Genomic DNA, 19104 nt, shown 5'->3' with positions numbered 1-19104 from the left:
GCCATGAATTCTATGTGCAGTATTCCCCTAGCGCTGGAGGTCTCCCATTCTCCTTGATCCGTAAACGTGGTCTTGGCTTGCTGGCTGTTCGTGCTGATCTTCTGGGGGTGGGGCCTGTTGCCGTGGTTCCCAAATGTCTTTGCTAGAGGCGGAATTGCCCCACCCTTGTCGTTCTGGGCTAAGCAAGCTGCTCGGGTTTGCTCTCAGGAGCTTTTGTTCCCTGCAAGCTCTAGATACAGCTTTGGAGTACTTGAGTGAATATTGTGGCCTCCCAATCTCCGCCCAGAGGAGCTGAGAACCCGAGGCCCCGCTCCTCAGTGCACCCCCAGAGACAAGCAGTCAGTCACTCCCGTCTCCCCGGTCTCCGACCACACTCCGTGCTCACCCGGCCTGTGACCGAGCATTTCTATCTCTGGCACCCGACCCCATGTGGAGTCTCCAAACCCAGCAGATCCCTGCGGTGCGCTCCCGCGCCGCTCCTCCCAGGGGAGGGAGGGGAATCTCCCCGGATCTGCCGCCTGTTGGGTCCCTGCTGGAGGAGCAGTGGCCCGACTGGGCCGCAGATCACAGTTTATGGCAACCCCGAGCTGAGCGCCCGCGCCTCGGCTCCGTCTCTGCAGCCGGCTGCCCTGCTTCGATACCCAGGAGCTCTGCCGCACTCAAGCAACCCCGGTCTTTCTGTAACCCCGAGGGTCCTGAGACCACACGGTCCCGCGAGGGTTCCACCCTCAGCTTAGCCACTGGAGCGACGTCCCTCCGCGGAGCCGGCTTCTAAAAGTTCCGATTTTGTGCTCCGCGGCTCTATCACTTGCCAGAAGCGGCCTACGGAGGCCCCCTTCCCCGCCGTCTGTCCTCCCGAATATCGCTTCGGATTCACTTATCCGCACGTCCTACCTTCCAGTAAGTGGTCGCTTTTCTGTTCAGAGAGTTGTTGCTATTCTTCTCTTCGATCTCCTGTTGAGTTCGTAGGTGTTCAGAATGGTTTGATCCCTATTCCGCTGAATTCCTGCAACCAGATGAAATCCAGGTCTCCTACTCCTCTGCCATTTTGCTCTGCTCCCTCCGTTGCTTTTTTTAATCAGAGTTCTAAATCACAGGTTGGAAATTTAAAAAGCTATAAATGTTACATGCTTGTTTTGAGTTTTCTACACACCAGTAATAGTGCTTAGTACAAAACCAGGCTTCATGCTTGTTTAATACTTATTAACTATCTTCTTCTTTGATATCTGAAAATAAAATTAAGATGATGGAGCTACATCATTGCTCTTGGTGCCGCAAATGGACCGTAGTCCATTGGGATTTTCCTACTCAACAAATGTCTTCCTGATGAGGTCAAATGATTTCCCTTCTCACATATATAGTATGATTGAAAATGGGGAATGGTTGATTTACAAAATAAGTTGTGATGCTGGAATAAAATGTCAATATGTGCTTACACATGTAAGGCACAAAGGAGAATTAAAACCTTCCTGAGCATGCAAAAAAAGAGCATCGATGTTAAAAGTTGTAAAAAATATGTGATGGACAGAAATTGGGGAAAATGGATAAACTGGGAAAAGGTAAAAGCAATTAGAATAAGGTAATGTATCATTTGCCACAGGTCTTTGCAATACGCAAGACAGAAAAATTGACATGGGGGAGTGTAAATATATTAGCAAAAGGACGAAAAAAGTGCTTGAAATAAGAAAGATGCAACACAGCATGTGTTCTGCTTTAGCCATCTTGAATGTTTCTATGAAAGCCAACCACAAAATGTACTGCGAAGGAATATTAATGCACCCAAACTCTGAAGCTACCACAAATACATGGACACATGCATATACACACTGAGACTTTAGTAAACTTACGGTGGAATTTTGTTAAAAATACAGCTCATAGAATTTGCATTTTAGCATGTACTTTGGCTGATTCTAATATAATGTTCGGTAGTTCACAGTTGGGAAACATTCCCTAGTTGTTCTATCCTTCATCATTACCCCCAGAGAAATGAATCTTCTACCATTTTTATCTTGTTTCCTGGGTGGGATTCTGGATTCAGAACAACTTAGAGAATTGAAAATCACTTTTCTAGTTATGTGGTGAAACTCACCAAGACCTGAACAAGCACTCTGGATTGAGCAGAATTTTAATGAGCTTAATCTAACCAATGGATTGTGGTTACAACAGAAGAAAAAGAACAGCAGGTAAGCTTGTCACAAGATTCAGAAGGAAAGAGACGGGGAGCATCCCTGAAAGAGAAGACAATACAGCCCACAGTGCAATGAAGATATTAAATTTCAGCATTCTGAAATTTGGGGAATTACAGTAGATGATGCTGTTGCCTTCCAAAGAGCTATTAAAATGCATTTGTAAGGAACAAATAAAGTTCACTTTGAAGGATTCTTAAACAATGATTATTCTTCAATATCAAGTCAAATGAGAAGAGGAAGGCTATTTAATATTAATTCATGAAGAACTGCTAAAAATTCAAAGGTAGATTTCCTACTTGAAAAAAGTGAGATCAACTAGCAGGAATTGAAGATTATAAAAATAATGTCATGATGATGATGATGATAATGAGTGTGTGTACATATATATGCACATACCATATTAAAATAAGACAATAAATAATTGTAAGAATTATATATATAGGGTTGTTATGGGTTGAGTTGTGGCCCCAAGATTCATATATTGAAGTCCCCCAGTACCTCAAGATGTGACCTTATTTGAAGATTGAGTCTTTACAGAGGTAATCAAGTTAAAATAAGGTCCTTCAGGTGGGCGCTAATCCAATATGACAAAAATGTCCTTATAAAAAGGGAAATTTGGACACAAACATACACACAGAGAGAAGACCATCTAAAGATGAAGGCAGAAATTAGGATGATGCATCCATAAGCCAAGGAAGCTCAGAGATTGCCGGCCAGCCGCAAGAAGCTAGCAGGAAGGCATGGAACAGATTCTCCTTCATCAGAAATTATGAGACAAAAACTTCCTATTGTTTAAGTCACCCAGTTTCTGGTACTTTGTTATGGCAGCCCTAGAAAACTAATACACAAGTGAAGCCCCTTCTCGTGGAACTTTATATTCTAGTTTGGAATGGGGAGGGAAATAGAAAATTACCAAAGAAATACAGTAATACTTCCTATGTTAATAAATTCTAAGGAGTAAAGAAAAGTAGGGTGAGGGAGATAAGAAGTGCTGTTTTATATAATATGATGTCTGCTAAAAATGCCATTAGAATTGAAAGGAGGTGAGAGATTGAATCATCTTGATATCTGGAGGAAGAGTATTAAGACAGAAGAAGCAGTCAGTCCATGGCTCTAAGGAACAAGAATGCTTCTGGGTTAGAAGAACTGCAAGGAGGTGAGAGAGAGAGAATGGTAGTCAAAGAGGAACATGAGAGAAATCAAGGAGGAGGATCATCTATCCCCATCTCTGGAGGGTGCTTCAAGCAGTTGCCACTGAAGAGTTTAAGAAGGAGGCCATTGAATGTTAGTGCTGGAAGGAAAAGATGAAGTTGGTGTAAAGGAGAATTTGGCTTGCTGCAGTTATGTAACCTTTCAGAGGGATGGGGTCAACAGCCATCACACAATTCACTCCTCTTACCCATATCTTTGAGTGACATTTGTGGACCCTAGTGAGCTGTTGTCACTAGTTAGTCCCTGCAATGAGCAAATGATTTCATTTCCTCTAGAGAGGGCTTAGTTTGAACAAGGGAAAAAATGTCATTATTTAAATCACATATGGCTCTCAACCTTTTATCTAGGATTTACCATCCATCTATTAATATGAAGAAAAGGAAAATGACTTAAAACAAAATTCAAGCTGATTTGACACTAGGTAAAATTGTTTGGTTTAATATCAAATGTGCATAGAAGAACATTTCAATAATAAGAATAATAAGTGCTTAACAGCTGGAAATCCCACTACATGTGTTGAAAATTCCTTTGTAGCTAGCTGCTTAAATATTTTGTTTAGTTACCATACAAATTGCTTTATTTTATATTCGATTTTTTTCAAGGTCAAGAAATGCCAATTTAAAAAAGAAGATTTTTTAAGTGGAGTAAAATTTATGGACAACATGGTGATATTGAGTTCAGTGTAATTGCATCTAATTTTGTAATATAATAAGTTAATCAATCAGCTTCTTAATTTTGTAGCAGTAACAAATTTCAGTCAACAAAATATGGAGCGGGTGTGCATAAGAGGCCATTTGTGTAGTGAGTTCAAACAGTGAATACTTGAAAACTGGGTTTGAATCCCAGCATTGTTCGGTCACGAGTTGAGGAATCTTGTTAACCTCTATCTGCTTCAGTTTCACCTCTGATGTGGGGTTAAAAACAGCTGTAGGTTTTCATAAAATTGCTGTAGGTTTTAAATGAATTTAAGACATGTGAAGTGTGCCGAGCTACCACTGCTTACATTAAGCCTTCACAAAATTTAAGCTATATTAATTTCACTTTCCTCATTTTCTATTTTAAGTTCCATTGGGTGAGAGAAAAGTAGAATCACAGTCTATCATTGACTCCTATCCCTTGAGGTTGGTGTCCGAGCTCTGGAAAGAGGCATGGCTCAGGCAGGGCCCAGACATCGGTGCGGTTGGAGGAGGGCAGAGGTTGTGCCTTGTGGGAATCCTGTGCCCTTCCGATCCCTGCTGGCACCTGCTGAGATGTCCTAATTACTGTCATGTTTTCAGTCTGCAGAGGTCATTGCTACATCCTGTTGTCTTCCCAACTTCATAGCTCATCTATGTCACGCTGTCCATGACTGTGCCCATCAGGTGTGGAGGGAATAAATTGGTCTGCATAGCTCTTCCTCCCTGGCATATCTGAGGCCCATCTGTCAGGAACCTGTAGGCATTCCATCCTTCAGGGTGAAGCTGACGTTGGGAGAGCAGTGGGCATGGGCTGCTCTGTGGTCTCGGTGCCTCCCAGGGCTGTCCTTAGGAAGCTCAAGGCAGTCCTATTTGGGGAACCTGTTTCACTTCCTCTAATTGGAACAGTGGATGTAGTAAGAAGTGCATGGTTTGCTGAAGCAGGTGTACATGTTTCTTGGGCTTTCCTCCTCTCTGCCCTTCCTAGAAAATCTCTAACATACTGACCTGTGGGCGGAGTCTGACTCTGTCTGTACTATCAAATCTATCATTTTATATTTCAGTTCCTTCCAGGCCAAGAAATTGCAACTCAGAAACTTCCTTTTCTCTTTTTTATTGCGAAGACCTTTTCTTTGTAAAGCAATGGAGGAAGGGATAGAACAAACTACCAGCCACAGAGATCACCTGGAGTGAAGCTTCAAAAATCCTTGCAGTTGTATAGTTTTTCTTGATTTAATCAAATGTTCTCTCTGTGCCAGGAAGATCTCAGAATCTATAATATAAAAAGAAATTAAGTATCATCTTTTTATTAAGTCATGTACTATCATTTGGGGGGACCTGGGCGAGTAAACAAGTAACTCTAATAATTAAGGTAGGAGTGTGATGACACTTAAGAGCTCATACACTTAAAAGATTCTGTGAAACGCTTTCCCTATTGGAGACATTATGTGGGAAAAGACATGCTTTCCAGAGTTTGCCAAAGGGCACATGCAAGGTGAGGCATTGGAATTGGATAGTGTGAAGGTAGGGCTGGAGAAGCGGGCTGGGGTTGGATCATTAATGTTTGATGTACATGGCCTGCAAGGCAAGGTGGAAAGTTTTCTGTGGGTGAGAGCAGCATGAGTTAATGAAATCAGATGCTCCCATCTTGAGCAGATTCATGCATGTCTCTAAATCTTAGTTTCCTCCACTATAAAATACTCTCTCTAGGAAGGATGCTATCAGGATGCGCCAGGAGGCTGTCATATAGACTCTCAGGTATATATCATTTGTAGATGGTAGTTTAGAGGAATGATGCTGTAGATTCTGTTGATTTGCCTTGTTAATGTCTAAGTGATGTAAAATTAGAATTTTCTAGATTCATTCATATTCAGCTTCTGACATCTGCACACCATGTTGAGAAAGTAATCTCACTAATTGGACGCCCAGCAGAATGATTATTTCCATTAAGTATCTAGGAAATACATATAGTTATCAAGTCTATGGAAGAAGGTAGTGGGAGAACAAGGGGAAGAACTTCAAAGTACGTGGATTCGACTGAGGTCCCAGCTAATTATGGGCAAAATTAGATAATGGTTTCTTCCATTTTTTTTAAATAAAGGAACTTCCCTTGATTTTTCTTCTCTACTAAGAATAATCCAGCTACTCTGGGGGAAGCCGTTGTTGTGAGAAGGCTCTGCCAGTTTAATTTCTATTTCTTTATTTCTATTAAATAAAGGCAGCTTACATTAGTCCTTATGTTATTAACTACTTAATGGATTTGGGAAGCAGGTAGCAAAAGAAGAATTGTTCTTTGCATTTAAATGAGACAAATAACGCTTTCAGCTGATTATGCATTTAAGGAAAAAAATTTCATCCTATTGCTACATTTTAAGTCTGCAAAAGTAATAAATTAATCCATTAGCGAGCGCAAGTGTGTCTTCTGTTGTGCTCATTATCAAGTATTCCCAGGTGTTCAGGGCTTTATAAGTATAAATTGATGTGGCTTTTAAATTCGGTAACAGAAATATCCAGCGTAAGGATCGTAAGCTATGAAACTATTCCCACACCATTGCTTTTGATAAAAAAAAAAAACTTACAGAATTAAATATTAAATTAAGATGTTCCCAGTATTGTAATGTGTTATTTTGTCAGAATGAAGCAATGAAACACAATTAACAACAGAAACCATAAGGTTGCCACATTTTCTTCCCAGTTGCCTGATTTTATGTATCATTTTAGAAGAACCATACCAAACATTAGGCACCATGAATAAATGCATTTAAACAAATAAACTGATTGATTTATTTGGATGCTCATTATCCATTCATTTGTGTATTTAGTCAACAAAAATGCTTTGAGCAGTTAGTACTTGCTAGATAGGGAACATAGTCCAGAAGAAGGTGAGATTGCTGGATGAAGGACCACAAGATAGAATTGAAAGAGCAAAGTGTTACTGGGAAGGACACCACTCGAGGTATTATCTGAGCTGAGTCTAAAAAAATAAGCAAGAGTAAGCAGCGCTTCCGAATATCTGGAGCCTGAGCTGAGTCTGAAAAGATGAGCCAGGGAAAGCAGCTTTCCAAATATCTGCAGCATGTTGTGTTGAAACACTTCCGTTCATTCCCTAGGTGGAGCTGAGTTTGTGTATGGAAAAGAGGCAGGGGGTGAGCGTAGAAGTGTGGAGCACGATTGTCATGCACGGCTATGGAGAAAAGCCTCTGCCAAGGCTTTTCTTGCAAATTTTCCTGTGGAGGCTTTTTTCCATAGCCTTGCATGACAATCGTGTTCCACACTTCTACGCTTTGTAATTCTAGTGGCTATCAAATTGCTTCTTCTTTTTTTTTAAGAGACATTAAAATAAGAACTTCTTATATGAGTAGCCACCTGTGTGAAGACCTCCCTGGACTGAGATGGTAAAATGGGGGGAAAAAAACTACCTGTTTTTTTTTTTCCTTCCCTGCAGTTGATTCATGATTCACTGAAGAATAAACTATGTAACTCCAAATATAGAATGTGTGTGTGTGTTTGTTGGAAATGCCCAGGAAATCTGGAAGACTCAGGTGGCAAATATAGCCTGATAGACAGCATGATAGTTTAAGTTTATAGTTTATTATCGAATAAGCTTCCAACATACGTGCTTTTTTTGGCCTTAGGCCAAAACAGTTACTCCAGCCTATCATAATTGCACTTTCTTGGCTCATTTTTTCCTGATAATTCAAATGAATCCTAAGTTACATACAAAAATCATGTGACGAAGATGTACGTATGTTGGAGTTTTTCAGGTAATAACCTGGTCATTTTTGGACTTCAGATTTATAGACCCATGTGAGTGGTAACTAAATGTACTTTGATTTGGGAAAATTTTCTAAAAACATTTGTAGATATTGTTTCTTCAATATTGAAAGAGTTGCCACCAGAGATGTCATGTTCCTTGGAATCCTCAAAAACTGAAGTAACAGAAAACAGGCTGGGTGTGCTCTGAAGGAATAGGAATATCATCTGCAGTGGGCAAAGGGGCTGACCCACATAGCATTTCATCTACAAAATGTCAGACTCTGTGAGAGGCTGCAGTGATAACTCAGCGAGGAAAAGAAGCAACTACACTTCACCCTGGGATTTAAGATACTTTTCCACCCTAAGAATCTAGGAACCTCCAAATATGACCTTTAGGTTTTCACAGAAGCTTATTTTCTTCAGCTGTTAAATGGTGCACAGTAGCACTACCTTAACAGGCTAATTTTTAAATTATATGAAATAATGTGTGTCGAAGTACCCATTGAGAAAATATGAGAAGCTGAGAAAGCCAATAAAATATGAGAAGATGCTGGGGGAATTACTGCACTTACTTAGTGTATTCAGCTGTACAAATTTACTATCGTTAATCATATAATCAAAAAGCAGTATCTTTTTTGAATGAAGAATTCTATGCAATGCTGATTCTCATTCAATTCTTCAATCAGTTATTGTGAACATGGAATCAGATTTAAGTCTCAAGCTCCAAGTTTTCACTGGAAAATTCCACAAGCTACTTAGGCAAGATTCATCTTTGAGGAGCCAGCTGGGCAGATGGCCACTCATAAACCCCTGTTGTAACCCTGTTTCGATATTTCACTGTATGAAGTAGAATGCTCATCTTGAGTTCTCACGGCATCAACATGTGGCATGGTCTCCACGGCTTGCCTTTGCTACAAATGGACATTCTTATTTAGAGGATGCGAAATAAAGGTGTCTCTGTTTAACAGGAATCAGTGATTGAGCTTTTGAGAAGAAAAATAAAGAGGCCATGTTTTATAACAGGCCCATGGAAAGGAGAACGGGACTGTGTACTTTTCTGGAAAAGTGATTTTGCTTCTCCGTGATTGATGACCTGTCTGGTGTGTGACTGGCCACAGTAATAATGTCAAGGCTTACTCTCAACAGTAGAAAAAGCTGTCAATTCTGCTATGATGAAAGGGAGAGGGGCATTGGGATGATGGAGCTAAAATGGCCACAGGATGTCCTCTGACTCAGGCACATAATGCATGGTGATTTTGTGTAAAATTGGCCTTAACTTTTTAGATGCACAGAGGAAAGACTAGAAAAAGCTAGAACGAAAAATGAACAGGAATTACTTTTAGGAGGTAGGAAGAGAGGTGTCAATTTCTTATTAATACCATGTTTTACTTTCTAAACTTTATTTATGAACATGTGTAAATTTTAAAATTGAATGTAGAGTGCTGATAAAAATATATATTTAACAAGGGAAGGGAGCACAGAGTTTGAAATCTGACCTGCAATTCATTTCCTAAGTCACATTAAATAGATGGAAAAAGGATAATGCAATAATACCCCTCTCCCTTCAGGACACCAGCACCTAGAGAGGGACTGTCTTGCCTCACCCTCCAGCCTTGTGCTGGTCACCTGCCTCACCCTCAAATCTCAATATTTCAGGTCTAGGAGCGCCTGGGTGGCTCACTCAGTTGAGCGTCCAACTCCTGATTTTGGCTCAGGTCATGATCTCAGGGTCCTGAGATTGAGCCCTGCATTGGGCTCTGTGCTCAGCAAGGAGACTGCTTGGGATTCTCTCTCCCTCTCCTTCTGCCCTTCCCCTCCTCCCCCTGCACGTGCTCTCTCCCTCCCTCTCTCTCTCAAATAAGTAAATCTTAAAAAAAAAAAAAAAGGATCTATCAGTTCTGCAGCAGGGCTGCAGTCATTTGTTAAGTATATTGCCAATTATGAGATTATTTGGTTCAATGTTTGGCACATATTCAGACACAACTCTTTATATACCCCGTGCTGTATGTTCAAGCACATCACTTCAATTAGACCAGCCTCATCAGAAGAGAACTCCCTAGTAACCAATGAAGAAATATTAATGATTTGCCAGTTTGGTTCCTTGGAGAGAGGGAACCTCCCCTCCACCTAGCTTATATTTGGCACTTTATCAAGCAACTACGGGTGAACAAGTAAATAAGCCCTGTTTCTACAGTGCCTGAGGATACATGAAAATAATTTGTTCTCTTAAGTGGATTCAATAATTCCTCCCTGAACATTTCATTACCTGGTAGTTTTGTAAAAATTTGCTTTTCCTTCACAGGGAGGGCAAGTGTAAACCCTGAGTATATGTAACTGGTGGTTAAGAGTCCAGCTGCCTAGTTTGAATTCCATTTCCACCATTTACAACAATGCAGTGGAAGGGAGATTTGGGCCCGTCTCCATGTCTCTGTTCCTCTTCTGCAAAATGAGGATACCGACAATCCTCTAAGTCTGCAAAAATAACATTTTAAGCAGTTCCTGGCAATAGTAAATGCTCAGTAAATATTAGCCACTATTATATAATCAAAAGGGGTAATTATTCCAGAAGAACTGCAATTTTTATATATAAAAGTTAATCAAACTCAGCCATAAGATGTTAATATTACTCAGCCATAAAAAAAAGAATGAGGTGTTGTCATTTGCAACAACATGGATGGACCTAGAGGGTATTATGCTATGTGAAATAAGTCAGACAGAGAAAGACAAATACCACATGATCTCACTGATATGTGGAATTTAAACAAAACAAAACAAATGAACAAACAAACAGAAACAGACTCATAAATACAGAGAACAAACTGGTGGTTGCCAGAGAGGAGGGAGGTAGAGGGATGGATGACACAAGTGAAGGGAATTAAGAACAGAAAAAAGTTAATCAAACTGTTCAAAAGATAGAAATTGCACTTTCTAATACATTCCATGAAAGGGGAAATCAAACTGCTTTTGCTTAAGGTATATGCCTCCTCTTCTACCCCAATATCTGTGTAATTCTTGGCATGTACTTTGTTGACTGAATGAATAAATGAAAAATTAATTGATTAATTCTCATCATATCCCTCTTGTTGTTTTCATGCAGGTCTGAATATCTCCGGGAAGGCTGTTTGCTTTAAGAAATAGCCAGTGAGGGGGGTGCCTGGGTGGCTCAGTCTGTTTAGTGTCTGACTCTTGATTGTGGCTCAGGTCATGATCTCAGGGTGCTGAGATCGAGCCCCATGTCAGGTTCCATGCCCAGGCTCTCTCCCTCTCCCTCCGCCCTCCCACCCTCCTTTCTAAAAAAAAAAAAAAAGAAAAAAGAAAAAGAAAAGAAAGGGCAAACCAGTGAAGGGTTATGAGAAATATTATGGTTTATGTTCTGTATATGACTCAATAGTCAAAATTAGTTGCTTTTCCATCATGTTCTTCATGGATTTTCATTGATCCTTTTGTGTGGAAACAAAGCTTGTTGGTTGCTTTAGACCTGTAATAATGATCACGGTTTTTAGCACTTTAATAAAATGATAGAAGTGTGTGTGTTTGTGTGTCTGTCGTGTGTGTATGCACACATGAGAGAGAGAGAGATTTTAAACAATCTTTTTATTTGTATGTTTCAGTGGTGTCAGTTTTCATGAACTTCATTACAAAAATTAAAAAATAATTTCTCTATAAAATTCAAGAATATAAATGCCACCTTCCTTGGTAGTATTTCTGAGAATTGCAACTGTAATTATTAGATGTAACTTTTCTGCTATGTTAAGAGAAGACAGATGTCCTTTCCTTAAGAATTCTACTTAACTCTCTAGCGGCTGGGTGGCTCAGAAGGTTAAGCATCTGCCTTCGGCTCAGGTCATGATCCCAGGGTCCTGGGACTGAGCCCCATATTGGGCTCCTGCTCACTGGGGTGTCTGCTTCTCCCTCTCCCTCTGCCTGCCGCTCCCCGTGCTTGTGCTTGCTCTCTCGGTCAAATAAATAAATAAAATCTTGAAAAAAATTCTCCTTACCTCTCAGTGTTTAGATAAATTTCAAATTCTGGTTTGCCTTTTCTAGTGGTCCTGAATTTATTGTGGCATAAAAACTTCAGATTGCCCTCAAATTTACCAAGCATGCCACTCACTTCTTGGTGCAATCTCCAGACTCACAAAGCCTGATTCTCCATCTCCCCCATCACACATAGAAGTGGAGCTGCCGAGGCTGTGGGAAAGAATGAAGAATGACCATTGGTTCTATTTTCTGGCAAAACAAACAGCAGACAAACGGTCATTTCTGAGCCACCTCAGCTCCCCTAGAGAGTTCTTGTTCACCAGGCTGAGGGCCTACTGGCTTTCTAACTGCCTAGTCATATCATGGACATCTTGGTCTGTTCCCATATTTCAGTATACTTTCTTCTTCTGACTTCTTTCCTGCACATCTGTTCCGATTGTTTACAAAATTTCTTATTCCTAATCTTTTTTTTCTTCCTTTTAGGTTCATGAGGGGTAATCTCACTAAAATCCCTGTTTTTAAATACCATAGCTGTCTCTCGAGGGCCCCAAGAGCACACCATCAGGAAGCTTCTTATTCGCACAAGAACCCAAACATGGTCTTGCAACTTTTCTACAATTCTATTCTTTCACATGGCATATTGTTTCTCCCAGGAGCAAGCTTATGCGTCGTTGGCCGCCCCTTCCAATGCACACGTTCTGGTTTTCCATTATAGCACTAGTACAAAATATTAACAGCACTTTTTCTCTGTGGGCTCCCTTTGATTTCTGAATCACTTGAGAACAAAAATCCTGTCTTTTCATGAAAGTATGTTAGGTATCTATCATAGTATATAGTAAGCAGTCAAAAAAAAATGCCATGTAAAGAAAGTAATGCATCTACTTTCAAAAAAAGCATTGTTACCATCTTTTTTTTCTATAAAAGACATGTTTCAATTAATTACTTTATAAATGAACTACTTATGGACAAATTCATAAAACAGAAAGTAGATTAGCAGTTACCAGGGGCTGGGGGGAGAAGGAAATGAGAAATTATTGCTTTGAGGGTACAGTTTCTCTTTGGGGTGATGGAAAAGTTTTGGAATCACTGTGGTGATGGTTGCACAACATTGTGAATGTAATTAATGCCACTAAATTGTATATTCAAAATGGTTAAAATGACAGGTTTTATGTTATATATATTTTACCACGATAAAATTAAAAAATGAATTATTCACAAAAAAGAAAGGCGCTAAAATAGTCAAGATAACTAAATGCGTATTTTCTAAAAAGAAAAGCTTCTTTTCTAAATAGAAAATTCAGAAAAGGAAGCCCAGTAATTAGTCTTAGAAACAAATACAATTGTAGCAATACTTTTTTTTTCATGTATTCTCATTTAAGAAATACATTACTACAGCAAAAACCATCATTAAATAATTCAATGAATTTTAAAAGTGAATGAGTGAATAACTGAATGATTAAAAGAAAGCACCATTTATTTTTTTAATATTTTATTTATTTACTTCAGAGAGAGCAAGAGTGAGAACTAGAGAGAGAGAGAGAAAGCAGGAGACAGAGAGAAAGAGGGAGAGGGAGAAACAGATTCCCTGCTGGGCAAGAAGCCCAACGCAGGGCTCAATCCCGGGACCCTGGGATCGAGACTTGAGCTGAAGGTAGCTGCTTAACCGACTGAGTCCCCCAGGCGCCCCAAGAAATCACCATTTAAATAAACAAACCTCTATGGTTGAATGTCTGGGTATAGCCAGGCCGGGTTTATCACTGTGACCACAGACAGACATTATTAGTGGGTCAAAATGGTCAGCTGTCCACATGCACGGGAAACAGACATAGACACATCTGTCATGCATTTTTAATAGGAAACACTGCCAAGCTTAATAGTCCTAAGACCGACGGGTCGGACACACTGGATTTGTGTCCTGGATCGGCCTCATATGGGACAGTGTAAGACTTTAGTCTCACTGAACCACAGGTTTCTCATCTAACAAATAAAGGGGAAAAAAATCCAGTATCATGTCATTTTTGTGAAGGTGAAGAGGGCCTGGTTAAGGTTTCATGCAGTTCTTTACTGGCATATTATTAACATAGAGGTCCAGATAAATTTATATTGAACAAGTAGTTATTCTACTTAAAATATCATGAGTTCTGAAAATATATATTTTTTACTTTTTATTGTTATGTTAATCACCATACATTACATCATTAGTTTTTAATGTACTGTTCCATGATTCATTGTGCATAATACCCAGTGCTCCACGCAGAACGTGCCCTCTTTAATACCCATCACCAGGCTAACCCATCCCCCCATATTCTTTGTGTGAACTTTTTTTGTTTCTTTTACTTTCCTTTTCCCATTTCTTTTTCTTTTCCATTTTGCCAAATTTATACTTAGCATACTTGGTAATTAATGCAATATTATTTCATTTAAAGTTCCAGGCCATTGGAAGATATGAGTCAGAGTTCAGAGCACCCCTAATTGTGGGCACTCTGTAAATTATCTGTCTCAAAAAATGGTTGTTAAAATAAAGACATATTCTTTGCCTTGAAAAGTCTGTCTTAGAAGCATTGAATTCTGTGTGGGATTTTTTCTAACCTTTTCTCTTTTTCTGTTTCTCTTCCTCACATGCTGACTTTGGTGTAGCAGACCACTTGGGGATTGAATTCATGGGTAAGACTAAACAATTTGTTCCTTAAATATCCAGAAAAAGCTAGGTTTCATAATGTATATAGTATTCTCCTTCCCCATCTGATTATAATTGAAATGTCTCATTATCAGATGCTGTTAGTAGTAAAACGTGTTTTTGTCGATTTTTCACTAAGTAATGGCTGAAAATGAAAGACTTAATTACTTATTGGGAAGGCAATTGAATGTTAAGTGCGGTTCTGGAATCATAGAGGTTGGATTTGGCTCCTGGCTTTGTTTGCTCTATTTCTCAATTTTCTTATCTGTAAAATAGGGATGATAATAGTTCCTATTTTACTGCACACGTAAATTGCTTAGCACAATGTCTACAAGATGGCAAACACTCAATAAATGATTGAAAATAATAGTGATGGCTTAAAAATGTTAGTTTTGTTATTTTCTGCTCTAATTCAGTTTCCTTTTGCATGATGATTACCTTGTATCCATTTTATTATCAGTCAATTTGGAGTATGAGCTATATAAATATTTCCATTTACAAAATTAAAATATTTCTTGTGAAAGTAGTTGCAGTGAATGGTATATTTTTAAAAGCATTAGGATGTCTTCCACAGGATTATATTATGTTCAGGAACTATTATTATTGTTGTTGTTATTATTATTGTTATGTTCATAGATAATTACATTAAGAATTGAACATACTTTTCTGAGTCTATTTCATAAGTAAAATAAAAAATAAAAAAATGAAAACATTCTATGGGTTTGATATACATCGTGGTGCTAAAACGGAGCGATACTCAGGAGTTAAAGTTAGTGAAATTGAGAAGACCTAAACTTGAAATCCAAATTAATAATTCTTTGCTTCTTTGGCTTTTGTTGAAATTCAAATTTTTCTCTTATATAATATAGATATTAATACTTCATATGTGAATATGGTTATTGTGATAATATTTATGTTTAATTGTATTCATTTATCTATTCACCCATTCATTCAGCAAATAATTATCAAGTGCTCACTATAAGCAAAGAAAAAATGCAAAATATTAGAGATAAAAAAATTGTAAAAATGGACAAAAAAACTGGTCCAATGACACTTACAGTCTAGTAAGCTTACAGATAATAGGTAATAAACCATAGATATACAGTTGAGATTTTCCTAAGGCCTATTTCAGGCAAGATGATATTACCTTGGACTAGTGTGATTGTGGAAGATATGGGGAAAATGATAGATATTTAGGACATGGTATCAACAAGTATTTGAGAAGAATTAATGTTGAAGGATAGAAAAGGGAGATTATCAAAGATGATGCAGGGTTTATAGTTTGCCTATTTAGATAAAAGGTGGGCCCATTTACTGAAAAAGAGCACTGGAAGAAGAACAGATTTATGGGAAATGTTTTACTAGATTAGGTTTGGAAATGTTGAGTTCCGGGTACCTCTGGTATATTGAGAGAAGATGTCAAGTTTGTAGTGTACTGCTGGAAGTTTTTAGGGTTGATTAGAGCTTAGTGATTTAATATTTATACTGGAATTGATCTTCCCTGTTATGTGGTATTTTTCATTAGTGTTCTATTATCTGGGTATTATATCATAGAAAAAGCAGACAGCTCAATTCCTGCAGGCTTGGGGTTTTGCTAGAATAGATGAGATGAAAAATCATAAGGGCAATGAAATTCAGGATAATATTCAAATGAAGCATCATGGAATGTAAGGTAGATGTGGAAGGAAGTGACAAAAGGCTAGCTACCTGAATGTAATCAATGAGTAGTTATCGTGGGAGTACTCAAGCATGTTGTTGGCATGGGGAGGAGATTATAGTCATATGGGTCAGAAATTACAGAAAATTATGGGCAGGGTCATGTAGAAGAGTATAAATTGTGAGAAGGATACGTGGCTTTTACTTTCCTCATTTACCAGTGATGGTGGGGATTAAGAACATGGAAGTCTGAGCATCAACAGTCACTTTGTGGATAGTGCGTACTGGATCTAGTGGATACAGAAATTTGCCCCCACTGGATTGTGGTGATTGCAGGCTTTGAGAATAGAGGTTCCAGAAGTTATGTAACAGAATGACTGCATATATAGGAAACACCATATAGCTGGTAGGTGGGGCTGGGCTAGCTTCAGACTCCACAAGTGGTATGGCTATGGTTAGGTAAACATAACTTGCTGCACTGATGTTAATTATAACTGTTAAAAAAAAAAATGGACCCGTCACCATTCTATTGGGCTTTTCCTGAGGACCTCCAGTGACATAGTTACGTTATGGTAACAGTTTTGCTAGGGTACCAACATATGTATTAAAAAGTCTGTGTTAAAACCTTTACAAGACTTCAGTTACTGGTAGGTGAAAAATAATAGGTAATTGTGTAGTTCATCTATATGAATCTCAAGACTAAGGTTCTAGTGAGTCTTGCAAAACTTGGTGTCAAATCGTAGCTATAAAGCCTTATAGGAAATGGGTTCTCAGTGTGTGAATATTTCACTCCGGCAGTAGAGATTGCCTTGTACAGAAGGGGTTGAGCAAGATGTCAGAAGGGAATATGTAGCATGTATACAGATAATGACAATTAATGAAGGCTTGTTTGAAATGGTGAATAGGTTAGTGAATGAACTGTTTCCACTGAACTTACTAGTTCCAGAGAGTGTTCACCCCCACCAATATTCTAACTGAATATATAAAATTCTGTTTGTTGCTTTGGGAACATATGTTTTCAGATTTAACTTGTGATTTTAGAGTCTGTATGGGTAAAATTCCTTCCACTGAAGGTTACTACCTTACATGCCAGTAATATGACCTCTCTAGCATAAATACAGCTGGGAAGCAGAAATGTAGGCATAGTCTCTATAAACTAATCATGTCAGTATATTGGAGTACCTAAAATGATCAGCGTCAGCTCTGTTTTAATGAGTTCTAGAATAGCTTTCTTTTCAACTTTCATCATTCTTACTTTGGGCAATATTACTTTCATCTTTCCTTGAGTTGGGACTCAGATCACAGACTGATGATATGAAGCACACAGCTCTTTTCCCCAAGTCTTTGTATTCCCAGTGGCCAAGTCTATGTTATTGATCAGACTCAAAAGCTGAATACTTTGTGCAGTTTAATAAATTCCTATTTAAAGCAGGAACTCCAAATCATATGACTCAACAAGAATCCTATTATTATTTAATCAACATACACTTCTCACACTTACTGTATGCCAGATGGATAAGGTACTGAAGATGCAGATATATAAGCCACATCCTTTAATGCCCAAAGGCTCTGAGACTGAAAAAAAGAAAGCTACACATAACTGAGGTAATATTAACAGGTGCTATCAAAATGACATAGGTAAGGTACAATGAAGGAAAAAGTGAATTTTAAAAAAAGCATCTAAAGGTGTTTGGGAAATTCAGAGACAGCTTCCTGTGGGAGGAGACATGTAAGCTGAGTACTAGCCGAAGTGGGTAAACTGTATTGAGTGATACCATAGTCCAGATCTGTCCCAGCTCTGTATTTCTTCCACATTAGTGTGAGCCTTGCTATTTCAGTCTCTCTATCTGGGTCCATAAGCTACCTAGAGTCACTGCTTTAGGACCAATGAAAGCATATCAACTTCAGTAAAAACACTTAACCAAAAAGCTTTTCTGAGTCGATTTATTAATTTCAGGGAATAATTATCTTATCATATAAGCCATGCTAAACCTAATGACCATAAAACTGTCAACATTCAGAAGGATTTGTCCTTAATTATATTCATGAATTTTTCTTAATGATGCTTCTGGGACCAGTACAATGGACATATCAACAACAAATACTGTCCTGGAATACGGTATCAGTTTAAAAAAATAAAGTTAATTGATTTAAATAGGGCAGGAATTTGAACGTACACGAAAACACAAAATTGTGTTTGTGAAAAAAATGTAAAATCAGAGTTTATATTGTCAGTAATCAAAAATATTTCTTGAATTAGTGACGACCTACTCAGCATGCATGCATGAGGGAAAATTGAGATTTTTAAGGTCAGATGTTCCAGTTTTCCACACAGGGTGAAAAGATCAGGAGATGGAGTAGACACACTTCACCCTAAGCACAAACACTCATTGAGAAATCCACCCAAATGTCCAGAGGAGACAGATGGCCTAAGGGCATGTCAGATTGGCCAAAGTTTGGAAGGCACATTGATCATGAAGAGGGATTTCTCATCTGAGAAATATCTCACTGTAGGGTCAGGTGCTCAATCATGGAGCGTATCATTATATCCATATGAGCTCTTTGTTATGCAGCTATTTCTTTGACAATACCCTGATGCATTGGATGTTGTAGGCATCAGAGATGTTTGTATAAAAGCAGGTGCAATGCCACTTGCAAACATATTAGCAAACCACAGGGAGAGCTGAAGATTGTTTGGGAGATCTTTCATGCAAATTTCTTTCATTTTCATATGGAAAAATAAAAGGAACTCTGTCAGTTAAATGTCTTGTTTGTGATTTGACATTGTTTTAAAGATAACATAATATATTTATGCAGATTTTGATTGAGTAAACCCTAGTATAATTTTTTAAATCAAAAGGTTTATAGAACTTGGGAAAAGGAGATTTTTAACTAAAATCTGAAAAAGTCATTCTAGAATAATCTCTGTATTTTGAAGTTAAAAAAGCAAAAAGAATGAAAT

General features: G+C 38.5%; 1 protein-coding gene across 10 annotated transcripts in view; it reads left to right on the top strand.

Annotated features, from left to right (window-relative positions):
* NRG3 (neuregulin 3) overlaps positions 1 to 19104 on the top strand; it is a 1135127-nt gene that overhangs the window by 974986 nt on the left and 141037 nt on the right. For 7 of the 10 annotated variants that reach the window (XM_073878734.1, XM_073878727.1, XM_025880729.2 and 4 more), the window contains exon 4: positions 14447 to 14473. In XM_073878734.1, coding sequence (XP_073734835.1) covers positions 14447 to 14473 — 27 coding nt within the window. The remainder of the gene's footprint in view (positions 1 to 14446; positions 14474 to 19104) is intronic. The other 3 variants (XM_073878728.1, XM_025880730.2, XM_073878733.1) reach the window with 1 other exon arrangement.

Source organism: Callorhinus ursinus, unplaced genomic scaffold (assembly GCF_003265705.2).
Source record: "Callorhinus ursinus isolate GAN/ISIS: 27379988/994484 unplaced genomic scaffold, GSC_fseal_2.0 scaffold31, whole genome shotgun sequence".
NCBI lineage: Eukaryota > Metazoa > Chordata > Mammalia > Carnivora > Otariidae > Callorhinus > Callorhinus ursinus.
The sequence above is the reverse complement of the archived record's forward strand: the minus strand, read 5'-3'. Positions and strand labels throughout refer to the sequence as shown.